At 34.6% G+C, this 14518-nt stretch overlaps 1 protein-coding gene across 1 annotated transcript in view; it reads right to left on the bottom strand.

Annotated features, from left to right (window-relative positions):
• The window catches only part of PRKCH (protein kinase C eta), a 276978-nt gene extending 262899 nt beyond the window's left edge, over nucleotides 1-14079 (bottom strand). Inside the window, exon 1 of the mRNA XM_074290306.1 lies at nucleotides 14067-14079. Coding sequence (XP_074146407.1) covers nucleotides 14067-14078 — 12 coding nt within the window. The 5' untranslated portion in view covers nucleotide 14079. The remainder of the gene's footprint in view (nucleotides 1-14066) is intronic.
• Nucleotides 14080-14518: the final 439 nt, after the last annotated feature.

Here is a 14518-nt window from a genome sequence, read left to right as displayed (position 1 = left end):
TCAAGAGAAGCATAAAAAAATACGAAAGAGTAATTATAAGGGATTCAGTGGAGTTAAGCTGTTTACATTTCTATATGGGAAAATATGTGTTAAGCCTAAGAATTTTATCATTTGATAAGGATAGTTGATGGAGTCTGCATAAACAGAAGGCATAGATGAGTCAACTATGTTGGGATGATCTTTAAAATAAAGAATGTAGGGGTGAGAAATATATTCCCTAAGAAAAGTAGGACAGAGGTAAAACAGGATACATTTTCTCACATAAAGGAGATACACAAGAAAGAGCTTTTATACTGAAAGGGGAAAAATTGGGGATAATGGTGAGCAATGCCTGAATATTACTGTCATCAGATTTGCTTTAAAGAAGAACAATATGTGTATGTGTGTGTGTGTGTACATATACACCTGTGTATACATATGATAATGTGTATATGTATATACAAACATATATATATGTGTGTGTGTATATATATATATATATATATATATATAGGGGAAGGAGAGATGTTTCATAATGAGGAAGGTGGATTAAGAGAAGCAATGATTGAAAGCAAAACAGAATTTTGAGGAGGAACAGTATAAAATAAGAGAGAAGGATAAACAAGGAAATGATGTGGAGGGATGTGGATCATAACTATGATCATAACTGTGAATGTGAATGGGATGAGCTAACTCATAGAGTAGAAATGGATAGCAGGATGAAATGGAAATCAGAATCCAATAATATGTTGTATGCATTCTTGGGACAGAAAAACAAACACAGAGTTGAAGTGAAAAGCTAGAGCAGAGTCTATTAGGTTGAAGAAGAAGAGGTAGGAATCATTTCATCCTAAGCAAAGGTAAAATTCAGCCTAACTGAAAGAGATAATAGTAATATAAAAAAAATTACAAGAAGTTTCTATGATAAAAGTCCCATTTCTCAAAGATATAGGGAACTGAGTCAAATTTATAAAAATAAAAGCCATTCCCTGACTGATAAATGATCAAAGGAAATGAAAGAATATGATTTTTCAGAAGATGAAATTAAAATTAACTATACATAAAAATATGTTCTAAATCACTATTGATCAGAAAAGGGGAAAATTAAAACAACTCTGAGATACCACTTTACACCTATCAGAAGTGACAAATACTGGAAGAGATAGGATAAAACAATAATTATTAAGAGGGAATAATGAACTGGTCCAACTATTTCGGAGAACAAACTGGAACTATGCCTAAAAGGGTATAAAACTCTGCAAACCACGTGATTCAACAAAAGAATTGATAGGTCTGTATCACAAAGAGATCAAAGAAAAAAGAAAAGAATATATATATATATATATATATATATATATATATATATATATATATATATATATATATATATATAAATGTGTGTGTGTGTGTGTGTGTGTGTGTGTGTGTGTGTGTGTGTGTGTGTGTGTGTGTGTAAAGTGAAGTGAGAAAAGCTAGGTTATAGTGTATACTAATAGCAATGTTGTGATGATAATCAACTGAAAGATTTGGCTACTCTGATCAAAGTGGTAATCCAAGATAATTCCAAAAAACTCATAATAAAAACAATGTCTCCTCCAGAAAAAAAAAAAAAAAACAACATAAACTCTGAGTGTAAATTGAAGTATAAATTTTTTCCTTTATATTTTTGCATAATTTCACATGTATAATTTATATTGTTTGTCTTCTCAGTGGGTGAGGAAGGGATGGGAAAAAGGAAGAGAATATGGAAATCAAAATTTAAAAAGAAAATAATATAAAAAATAAATAATAAATAATTTTTTAAAAAAAAGGGATCACCAGAATCTAGAGAGCAATTTGGAACTAAACCCAAAGGGTTAGAAAGCTGTAGTTAGCCCTTTGATTCAGCAGTCTCACTACTGGGTCTATATCCCAGAAATCATAAAAGAGGAAAAAGGGCATACATGTAAAAATATTTGTATTAACTCTGTTTTTGTAGTGACAAGGAATTGAAAATTGATTAGACGCCCATCAGTTGGAAAATGGATGAATAAGTTATGGTACATGAAGGTAATATAAGATTATTATTCTATAAGAAATGATGAACAGACTGATTTCAGAAAAGCCTGGAAATAAATCAACTAATATTAAGTGAAATGAGCAGAATCAGGAGTACAGTGTACACAGTAACAACAAGATTATGTAATAATCAATTTGATAGACTTGGCTGTTTTTAACAATTTGATGATTCAAGGTAATTCCAATAGACTTGGGATAGAAAATACTATACATATCTAGAGAGGGAACTATGGAAACTAAATAGGGAATCAAAACAGTAATTTCACTTTTTTTGTTTTTGTTTTTGTTTTTCCCCTTCTCATGTTTTTTCCCCTTTGGTATGATTTTTCTTGTACATCATGACAAATATGGAAATATTTTAAAAGGATTGCACATATTTAACCTATATCAAATTGCTTACTGTCTTGGGAGGGGGAGGTAAGGAAGGGAGAGAGAAATATTTGGAATACAAGTCTTATGAAAATGAATACTGAAAACTATATATATAAAATTGGAAAAATAAAATACTGTTGAGAGAAAAAAAAAGATCATGAGAAAAACATGAAAAGAATGCATGAAAGAATAAAGAGTGAAATAAGCAGAACCAAGAGAACACTGTATACAGTAAAGGCAATATTGTTTTAAAAATAACTTTTAGCAAATAAGCTATTTTATCTATGATAAATACCCAAATTAATTATAAAGATCATATGAAGAAAAACACAATCTATAGCCAGAGAAATAACTAATAAATAGAAGTATATATAGAATAATTATACATATATATGTATATATATACATATATATATATGCATATACCTATTTGTATCTAATGGTAGCCTTCTCTATGGTGGGATGGGAAGGAGAGGGAAGAAAAAAATTTACATGATAATTCTGTTGTAAATATGAAACTGTATATGAAAGATATACACACACACACATATATGGAAGTAATAGCAAGTTGTACATGTAGATTTGCAGTTTCATGTTCAATAATTTTTTTTATTGTACTATGTTGTGAAAATGCTTAGCTTATTCCATAAATTTAAAATAAAATAAAAAAGATATCATGGTAACATCAGAGAGGACAGTTTCAAAGTTACATTGGAATTCCTAAGACACAGGATTGATTTTGTTAGTGACCCTGGGCAAATCATTTAACTTCTCTAAGCCTCAATTTCCTCATATGTTAAAAAAGGGAGAAATGATATTTATATGACAATGACTGTGGTTCAAAAGCCCACCCAACCCTTAATGATGTGACTGGTATACAATGTGCTCAATAAATTTTGAATTGAATTCAATTCCTATGATTGGAATTAACTGTTGTAAGAATACTTGAGGACCATAATGGGGTGTTGGCTGGGTAGTAACTATCAGGACCTTCTTTCTGGCTTTTATGTTCTCAAGGCAAGGGAACCACTTTTCCTGGAAGTTCTGGTGTCTATGATTAGGCTGTCAGCATATTTCTGGCCACTGGAAAGATTATTTTGAAAGAGTACCATGGGCAGCACCATTAGGAGACATACAATGGCTTGGTAGGAAGGATGGGTCTACTTCAAATTATCTGGCCCATGATCCTTCAACAATTTCTGAAATAGAATATTGGATTCAATTATTTAGATAAGGGTATTGAGCCATAAGTCTGTTAAAATAAAAGTTACCTAGGAAGGATATATTACATTACACCTTTAATACTTACTAAATAATTTAGGAGAATAGGACAATACAGAGATCTTAGGAGGTCATCTAAACTTCTCATTTTAGTTTAGAAAACTAAGGCCCACAGAGATAAAAAGACACAACTGGCTTATGGTTGAACTGTGACTGAAACCCAGTCCTGGTTCCAATTGAGTACTCTTTACACTATTTTCTATTACCCCCTAGAACTATGGGCAATGTGGAGGGACAAGACTACTAACTCAAATAAAGGAGATTTCTCAAGGCAAAAGAAAGGAATTTTATTATGATCTTCACAAGAAAGGATATTTCCCTCCCCACAAGCAGTTAGGCAAGGAGAGTCCCAGGCCCTGTTAACAGAAAAGAATTATATAACACTCTCTATAGGCTGGATCTTTGCCTGATTAGCCAGGATAAATGACCTCACATTCTAAATCAGAAATGAGGAAAAACTTCTAACCAATCACATCTTTAGGATGACTAAATTACCTTCTATGGGAGTTTCAATGCCAAGGTGGCCTCAATTTAATCTTACAAAGAAAAGGTCCCACTCCTTGTAAACCATGGCCCCTGGGGCACAACCCACCTTTACTCAGTCTTTAGAACACTGTCCCCATCTTGTGAAATAGCTTTCACAAGTTCACTTCATTCAGCAACAACACTGATAAGGTCTGATGGGAAATGAAAAAATAGGTCAGAGCTTAGGAGAACAGGAAGCTATCCCTCAGGAAAAAAGTGTAGTTCCTTTCAGTAAGTTCTTCTCTAAAGGCCCATTTGTCCTTTATGTCATAAGAAGAATTTTACTTTTTGTCTTGTGCAAGAGTTCTTAATTATGGTTTATAAACTTAGAGGCAGAACATTTTACATTTTTATTTTCATTAATAAATTTTACTAGCATTTCTTTCAATCATTTCAAAACATTATTCTGAGAAAGACCTTATAGGCCCTTTTCAGGCCACTAGAGTACAGGGATGTGCTAGAGCCAGTTTGGATGTGTAACTGCAATTAAACCAGTTTGGTTAAAACAGAATAAATACTGGCAAGGATGAGCTGAAGCCAGTTGCAAGCAGCTCATTCCTATTTATTACATTTCCATTGTGAGCAGTTACACTTCAGAAATTTGCAAACACTACAAATCAAGGCTTGATTTATTGTTTTATTAATTATCTAGATTTAAGAAAGTGATAAAAAATGTTAATGAAACAGATTAAGCTTAAAAATTTGTCGTAGGCTCATTCCCCCTCCAAAGAGGCAATTATTAAACATTTACCAGCAAACCTCTAGATTTAATACACACAAACATGCATGCACACGCACACACACACACACACATTATGAAACTCTTGTCTGGTGTATGTGCTGAGAAAGGAAGCTAGAATAAAAATAGGTATTTATTTAGATTTTTTTTCTGCATGCCAGGCACTGTGCTAAATGATGGGAATATAATGAAAAGCAAAAAACAAATAAAAAAAAAAAACCTGTCCTATAGATCTCGATCTAATGGGGGAAACAATATTCAATATGCAAACAACCATGTACAAATTAACATTAAAGGAAACTAGAAAATGTCTCATAAAGAAAAGATTTTAGCTGAGACTTGAAGTGAGAAAAGTTAGGAGATATAGGTGAGGAGGGAAATATAGATCCAGAAATATTATATGGGAGGAATAGCAAGAAAGTCAATGTCCCTAGATTGGGGAATACATGGAAGAGTGTAAGGTATAAGAAGGCTGGAAAGGTAGGGGAGAATTCAGGTTAAGAAGGGCTTTAAATGTTTTTTTTGGAGGTTTTGAAAGGAAGAATTTTTTAATTTTCAAAACATATGTATAATTTTCAACATTCACCCTTGCAAAAACTTGTGTTCTGATTTTTTTTCCTCCTTCCCTTCTCTCCACTTCTCTCCTAAGTAATCCAATATATATTAAACATATGCAATTCTTCTATACATATTTCTACAATTATTATGCTGCACAAGAAAAATTAGATCATAAGGGAAAAAAGTGGTGAGAAAGAAAACAAAATGCAAACAATAAAAAGAGTGAAAATACTATGTTTTGATCCACAGTCAGTTCCCACAGTCCTCTCTCTGAGTGCAGATGGTTCTCTCCATCACAAGACTATTGGAACTGCCTGAGTCATCTCATTGTTGAAAAGAGCTGTGTCCTTCAAAATTGATTATTGTGTAGTCTTGCTGTTGCCGTGTACAATGTTCTCCTGATTGTATTCACTTCACTTAGCATCAGTTCATGTAAGTCTCTTCAAGTCTTTCTAAAAATCATCTTGCTCATCATTTCTTATAGAGCAATATTTGTCCATAACATTCATATACCATAATTTATTCAGTCATTCTCCAACTGATGTACATCCACTCAGTTTTTAGTTTCTTGCCACTACAAAAAAGACTGCTATAAACATTTTTACACATGTGGATTATTTTCCCTTTTTTATGATCTCTTTGGGATACAGGCCCAATAGAGACACTGCTGTATCAAAAGGGATGCACAGTTTGATAGGGCTTTAAATAGTAAGCAGGATTTGGAGGTAATGGAGCCACTAGTTTTTATGCATAAAGCAACTTCTTTGTTTCTCCTCACAACACGTCCTTTACTTTTACGTGGTATAAGTGATAACATTTATACATATATGTGCCAATACACAATATTTTAGCTGAATTCTAAGATCAGTAACTGAATTTTCCTTGTAAGTCCAGTCTACTGTTTTCTTTCTCAAATGAAAAGCTCTAGAGAAGAAATAAAACTTTGTATTTCTTTTTGTGAAGTGCCTAGAAGAGCATCAGAGGGGCTCTTAATGTATTTTGATTGATTTGTATGGTTGATTGAATCACTCACTGCTGCTCTAAATTGTCAAAGAAGACTTCCTAAAATGAAATCATATTTGTAAATGACAAATGGGAATTAGGTCATTTGTTTAAGGAAGGCATACTTGAAGAGGGTACAGATTGCCAGATAAAAAGTGGGAGTGGTTCTTAAAGCAATTTGTTACTTTAGGAATGACTTTGAAGACTAAATCATTTTGATGATTATAAATATCCAAAATAACTATAAAGGACCTGTGATGAAAGACTCTATCTGTATCTGAAGAACTGATAAATAGAAGTATGTATAAATACATACATACATACATAAATATACGTTCATAATTATTTGTGTCTAACAGTAGTCATGGGAGTGGGGAAGAAAACAAATTTACATGACTTTTGTATCTTTTAAAAGTATAGCAAGTTGTACATAATAGATGTGCAGTTTCATGTGCAATATCTTTACGTTATAGAAAAGCTTGTGTATTCCATAAGTTCAAAATATAATTAATCAATGTGAAAAATAAAATTTAAAAGTGGGAGTGAATTTAATGGGGGAAATTTAAATCAAGTAAATATAGTAAGAGCACAAAATATGGACTTGCACAACGTAAATAGAGAGGTAAGTCAGTGGCCCTTAAGGGAAAATGAAGATTTTATAAAAGCAGAAGATATCAATAATCCATTTTTAAAATTTATTGAAGATAAATGATTTTGATTGTAGAAAGATAAAGTATTTGGAGCAAATATGACACCAAGGATCTATTTAAAATCTATGCATGAGCCCGAAAATGCATACTTTAATCCAATATAGTAAATATTTAAGTAAGCACTAGCTATGTGTTAAGCATATTAAAATGACTATTATGGAAATGTTTTGCAGAATTTCCCATTTGGTTTCTTAATGGAATTTGAGGATGGGGACAAGGAGAAGAATCTGGAACTCAAAAATTTTAAAAGCAAATGCAAACAAATTGTTTTAAATGTAACTGGGGGGGGGATATTAAATACATTTTAAAAGCATGTTAAAAGAGCACAAATGTTTTTCTGAGGAAACATAAATTTCTAAAATCACACAAAAGAGATTCAAATTACCTCACAAGATATACAAATCTTATGTCTATCAGAAAGCAAAAACAGTAACATATATGTATATGTATATTGATATTGGCAGAGCTACAGTGAAAACAGGTATTCTAACAGGTAATCTATTTCTAGGATTGTAGATAATCTTTAACATTTTGGAGAGCAATATATCAAAATAAAATTAGTATCATAAAACTGATCATAACTTTTGATCCAATGTTGAGATTTTATCCTAAAATAATATGAAAAGGAAATAAAAGTTGTGTCTTTAAATGCTTGCTACTTTTACTTGCAATCATAAAAAAAAAACCCACAACATGATATCAGTTTGATTGAACAATGGCTGAATAAATTATGGTATATCAATACAATTGAATGTCAAGAAGTTATGAAATAATGAATATGAAACATGCAAAAAATATGGAATTACCTATATGAAATGATACGATGTATACAAGTGGATGAGTATTTAAAAATAAAAACATCTGTTTACCTTTTTGCTTCATGTTTTCAATTATTTTGTTTTATTAATGCTAAAAATTTCATATAATAAAAATAAGTTTTTAATTCATGGGTCAAGTAGATGTTTATTTGTTTGTTTCTTATTCTTAATTCATACCACTATTAAATCCTTAATTGAGCAAGAAAAACAGTTCTATGAAATGATTAATATTGGTCCTAGAAGACAGAAAATGAAACCTACTTCTCTACTGAGAGGAGAGACTACTGTTATTGTATATAGTACAAATGTTGTATATAGTAACAGATTTCTGGGTCACTTTTGTTTTGTGTAAACTCCTTTTTTTAAAACAGGAGTAATATATCAAAATAATGACTGATGGAAGTAACAAAAGGCATCAATACAACTTTTTTGTTTAAAGAAGAAAATCAATTCAGGCAACATCTTTAAAAATTAATGAATTAATATCAAATAATATTGGATAAATTCTGGAAAGGGAGGATTGTAATAGAGGCAGGGATGAGACTAAATCTGTGATTACAAAAATAGGAAAAGGAAGATTGAGGCAATAATTTTGATGCTCAAAGACAGAATGAGTCAAAAGCAGGAAAATTATATTGTTGTGTTCTACCAATCCATATGGGGGTCACATAACTGTGGGGATTGTGAAAAATTTATCAATAGTAAAAAGGTTTCTGAATGTAATGACCAAACATTAATTCAAAATCAAATGCATAACAAATCCAAGGTGCTGCATTGTGCAATTTCACTGAAACCTTGGTTCTGAACACACAACATGTGTACTCTGCATTGTAAATGCAGTAACTCTGCCAGAAATACCTCTCAAATTTGAGATGGGGTTACATAAAAATTTCTTGGGAGAGAAGGGATCACAGGTGGGAAAAGTTTAAGAAGCTCTGTGCTATATGAGGTGATATGAAAACTAGGCACATAGTCTAAGCAGGATGAGACAAGGATTTAGTAACAATAAGAGGCAGAAATGTAAAGAACTGACATTTATGGAGAAAAAAATAAGTCACTTTTGGAAGAAAAAAAATACTGTGAAATGAGCACAAGAAGCAAAAAGCCAAGGCTCCAATTCTGTTCTTCCATTTCCCAATCACACGCTGGGCAAAGGATTTAATCTCTCTGGGACAATGTTTCCTCCTATGTAATACATACTCAATGTTAACTAAATGTCCTCTGAGGTTACTTCTGGTTTTAAATCTAAGATACTCTGAATTCAGCCAAGAGACAGAAAATTTTATTTTAACTAGGACTGTAAATTATGCATATTTGATAAATGAATGAATGACTAAGTGATTCCAAGAGACTGCTTTTTGACATCTAAGAAGTTTCTACTGGAAATTCAGATGAGAGCAAGTAAATGAGTATGAGATATGAAAAAGGTACAAGAAAGACTTGAGCCCAGGGTTACTCATACACACACACAAACAAAATAAAGTTCAACTCTAGCCTCAATCGCTTACTAAATGTGTGGGCAAATCACTAAACCTCTGTCTGCCTCACTGTTCCCATCTGTAAGAGGGGGACAATTCTTGTACCCACCTCTCAAGGTTCTTGTGAGGATATCCTGTTAAGGACCAGGCCTAGGTGAAGGGGCAGGTCAATTCTCCAAGAGCCTCCACAACTGTGAATCATAACACTTGAAGGAGTTGCAAAGCAGCTTTACTGACACAGGTGTTGCTTGTGGACTGGGAATAAAACAAATTGGAGACAGAGGGGGAGGGAAGGGGGTCAGCCAATGCACAGGCTCTCAGTGGAGAGGTCAGAGAACAGCAACTGCCTTTCAGTCTCCTTGTATCATCATCATCCTCTCACATGAAGTGATTCATTCTACGAGTCTGAGTTAGACCTCCAGCAGCCACTGATAGGTGGCTCCCATTTGGCAACAAGGATAAAATGAGATAGTATTTGTAAAGTTCTTTGCAAAATTAAAAGCGTTACTTTCACTCCCTCAATCACAGTAAGTAGATTAAGAAAAACAGTTCTATGAAATGACCAACACTGGTTACAGAAAATGAAGCCTACCTCTCCACTGAGAGAGGACTAACTGTTGCCAAATGTTGTATATAGTAACAGGCTTCTAGGTTAATTTGTTTTGTATAAATTCTTTTCTTTATCATGACTTCTAGTTTCAGTCTCCCTTTATCCCCCAGTCTATCTCTTTCATTTTGGTCTTCCTTATCCTCATCCCTAAATGTCACCTCATGTCTTACCACAGTAATGATTCACTATCCAATAACCCTATTCATTCTTCCAAACTGTTTATCCTCAATAATTCCTACCACTGATTTCTCTGATATTATTCCTTGATTACAGAATGTCCTGAGAGAAACTCATGAAAACAAGCCCATTTCAATAATGGTATTTACAGTCACCTGATTCATCACTGCTGCTTAACAGTCCTGATCTAGTCTTATTAATTTACCTATTTCATTCTCTGAAGTAACTATTGGATATGTCTTTCCTCAGCTATATTCCCTTCTTTACTCTCATAGCAAATCTCCCTTTCTCTACTTTATTTAGTCTGAAGCTATGTGACTTGAGCTTTCTCAACATCTTTTTTCTTTTCCTCAAAATTTCTAACCACCATCACCATCCATTCTCTCCTGTACCCCTCAAGGATCAAGGAGTGGTCTCTGGAATTTGGTTCTCACTGACCAACAGGCTACCTATCTGACAGTCAGCAAGGAACTGAGGAGTGATCTACTCACTATTGGCTCAGGAATTTGACCCATGGGACTATCCTGAGGCCAGAAGACTTGAGAATAAATTGGATGTGGGAGTTCCCAGGGTCAGAGAACTTAAATCACTGACTTATTGTTAGAACAGAAGTCCCTTAAAGTCAGGGGACTTTATTGTCATTGACAATCATTGCTGTCTCCCCTAGAAGTCATATTACATCGTTTCCTGTTTCAAGCAGTTGCACCCCAAATTCATTTGGGCCAAAGGCAAAAAGAACTTATCTTCTGGAGCTGCTTCATGCTGATGAGGGGGTAGAGCTGTCCCTGTCTAGTGGGGTCCAGACTGAAGAGAGGAAGGTACGAGTCTTGAAGATGGCAGCAGCAGCAGCAGCGTTCAGAGGGGTAGTTGAGTGTCAGAATGAATTAGCCAATAGTATTCAGGGTGAACAAATAGTTGGAAGTTCATAGCTTGGAATCTGGAGGAAACAAATCTACCAATAGAAATGAATGTTAGTTCTCAAGAGTTAGGAAGAAACTTCAAGGAAGGTGGTATAGAAATATTATGAGCTAGTTTGCCAGAATAATTTTGGAATGGATATCCTATAATTTATTATGTGGGTAAGAGATCCTTTATGGAAAGAAAACAAGGGATACTCAGATTAAAGCTGCTCTCCTGGGAAGGAAGTAGTGCAAATGGGGTGACATCCAGGGTGGGAAGGCCCACTAGTCTAGGCCCACAGAGAGCTGGAGAGAATACTAGAAGCAAAGCTCTCATCCTCGGAGTGTTGTTAAAGGTACACCTGGAAAAAATGGAAAATACAAAGAAAGAAAGAAAGCTAGAGTGAGAGAGGACACAGACAATTTCACCCTTCTCTATCCAGTATGTTTCCAGGAGTCTTGTGGAAGAGAAGTTTCAGGTCCTCTGTGGGTTCACAAGAATATTCAGGAATGTCTGAGGGAGAAGAAGTAACAGGAGTAGCACTGTTAATTCTAGAAACATGAGTCCAGCTGGGGAAATCTTCGAGTTTGCACCCAAATCTTACGAGTCACCAGGCACAGTTTAGTAAAGACTCTCCCACAAGACTGAGTCCACCAGGCATAGTGGAGATGATAAGTAATCTTAAATGCCTCAGATACCTTTTGAGTTATTTGAGAAGTGGAGGCTGGGCAGGCCAAAAAGAAGTTACCACTGGCTTGCTTCTGGGATTAGAAGCTGGCCTGAGGGTATAAGGTGTAATAGATATTTTTGCTGTCAAAAGTCCCCTTTCTTTCCATATAGCTCCATGAGTTGGCAAAATATGAAAAGCATATTTGGAGTCTGTGTAGATGTTCACTCTCAATCCTTTCCCCACTTCCCCTAGTTTAGCTTTCAGGGTCTTAAGAAACTGATAAGAATGTGTAGGCCTTTAAACAAAGAACACCATAGCCCTTAAGGGGTGGGGAGAAGGGAGCTGGAAGTTAAGGATTTGTATGGCTGCAGTCAGAGAAGCCTCTAGGGTGGGATCACAGATCAAGATACTATCTACATACTGGCTAGCCAGTGCCTGTCCAAATATGTGGGGGCTGTCATGGAGGCCCTGAGCTACCTCCATGTTATGGACATGACTGTTCATGTTCATTGTGGGAAGGTTATGGTCCCCTTTCAAGGGCAAAAAGAAATTGTGAATCTTTATGCAGTGGTATGCAAAAGAAATCACCTTTAAGGTCTAGAGTGGAACACCATTGTGTCCTCTGGGAAACTTGTACTGCGCTCATGGCTTCTACTGACAACTTGCTCTAATATAGAAATAGGAAAAAGCAGGGACATGATTATAATAGAATCAAAATAGGTCCTTCAGGCTTCAGCCTGACAGGATAAAGCATCCTCAGATCTGTTTGACAACTGACCATGCAGTAATGATTCTCCCTCAGGAATAATCAGGTGGGAAACAAAGAAACAGAACTGGGGAACTGAGTCAGAAAGATGCTACCTTAAACAGAGGCCAAGGTTGTCCTAACAACTCTTCCCCAGTTAAGACATCCTGGAAGGCATTCCTCTGAGTAACTTAATGGCATTTCTCTAGAATGGTGGGTTACTGACTTAATGATCAGGAAATCAAATTCAAAACTCAAAAGAATATCAGTTACAGCTCCAAAAGATTTCTAATAGCAAATTCTATTAATTGCAGCTTAGGGCTAGATAAATTATTTTAAAAGTTTACATGCATGAGAATTTGTTTAACATGTTTTATATATTTATACTTATCCTGCTGCAAAGGATCAATCATTAAACAACTGAATAAGGCTTTAACCTCATCCCTCTTGTTCCACACACAGTAATTACTAATTTTAGATTTAGACACTAACTCCATATAAACTTAGTTAACAATTTTAGAATTTTCTTAAGTAATAGCCAGATAGTCTTAGGTATAATTTCTATTTCCTTAAAAAGTTTCCTTTTAATTTTAGGAAGAAAACAAGACAATTCTTAAAATTGAGATAGGAAAGATTTTAAAATTGACTTAATTTTAATTAATGAGATTCCCTAAATTCTGATTAAATGTTTTAAACAAGCTGAATTGCCATTTGGTTATTTTCCAATTCATGCAAATCATTTCTCTTTTGTGAGCCAGGAAAAGAGTTAAGGTCCCAGCTTTAACTGACAAAACCTTCAGAAGTCTGACTCTAGATAATCAAAGTTTTAAAGTAGTAACAAATTGCTTTTCTGTTTTACTAAAGTTCCCAAACTCTTCTGTTAATACTATCAGTGCAAATAGATTACAATTTACATATCCCTTTAGTGGGCTTTAATTAGAACTCCTTTAAAATTGCTTTTATTACCATATCTCAACAAATTCCTAAATTACTTTATACATACACAGAAATCATTTATGAGTTGGTCACATCTAAAAACTTCATAAAGTTATCAAATATGAAGCAATTATATCCAATAAAGCACTTAATATTCATATAGCATATTTTATGCTAAGCTCTTTTGCAATCATGTGATCTTCACAACAGCAATTATTATTTCTCTTTACAAATCAGAAATCTGGGCAGGGATAAAATAATTTGCCATAAATTACATAGCTAATACATATCCACAATTGAAACAGAAAATGGTGGTCTTTCCAAGTACAGAGGCTGACTGACTTTCTCACCTCACACTGCCATACTGGGTGGTGCCAGGGGTATCTGAATTCTTCCCAGGCAGTTCCTGGACAGAACCTGCTGAAGGCTGGATAACAGATACCAGGATCTCACTTTAATGGTAGTTTCAGGTGCTAGGGCTCAGGGAATACTGACCATTGAGACTTACCCCCCACTCCATCCTCATTCCCCCAAGCTGGGTTGAGGAGGTGTTTGAGCAAGGTTGTGTGAGGTCCTCACAGCCGCTTCCTCTTCACCTCTACAGATGAGGCAAAATTTGAGTTTTAATCTGATCTGAGATAAGAGGACTTAGCAAACAGAGGGATTTGGACTATGTTGATCTTGTTAGCAATCCCCACAACTGGGATACACTCAGGACCACTCCAGGGAGTGGGATAGAGAGGGTCCTGAATGGGAAAAGTTTGATATTTTTTCAAGAAAGAAACTACAAATTAACCAATTTATAACCCTCCCTTGTCTCTCCGACAAACAGTTCCCAGGACATGGGTAAATAGAACAATTCTGGGAATGTACAGAGAAGACTGACCTGGCCCTTATCTACTGAGCCCATACATTGAGAGCATGTCTCAGAGTCAATAAAAGACATGTCTTTGTTTAAAT

This window comes from Sminthopsis crassicaudata, chromosome 2, assembly GCF_048593235.1.
Source record: "Sminthopsis crassicaudata isolate SCR6 chromosome 2, ASM4859323v1, whole genome shotgun sequence".
Taxonomy (NCBI): domain Eukaryota; kingdom Metazoa; phylum Chordata; class Mammalia; order Dasyuromorphia; family Dasyuridae; genus Sminthopsis; species Sminthopsis crassicaudata.
Note: the sequence above shows the minus strand (reverse complement) of the source record. Positions and strands in the feature narration are given on the sequence as shown.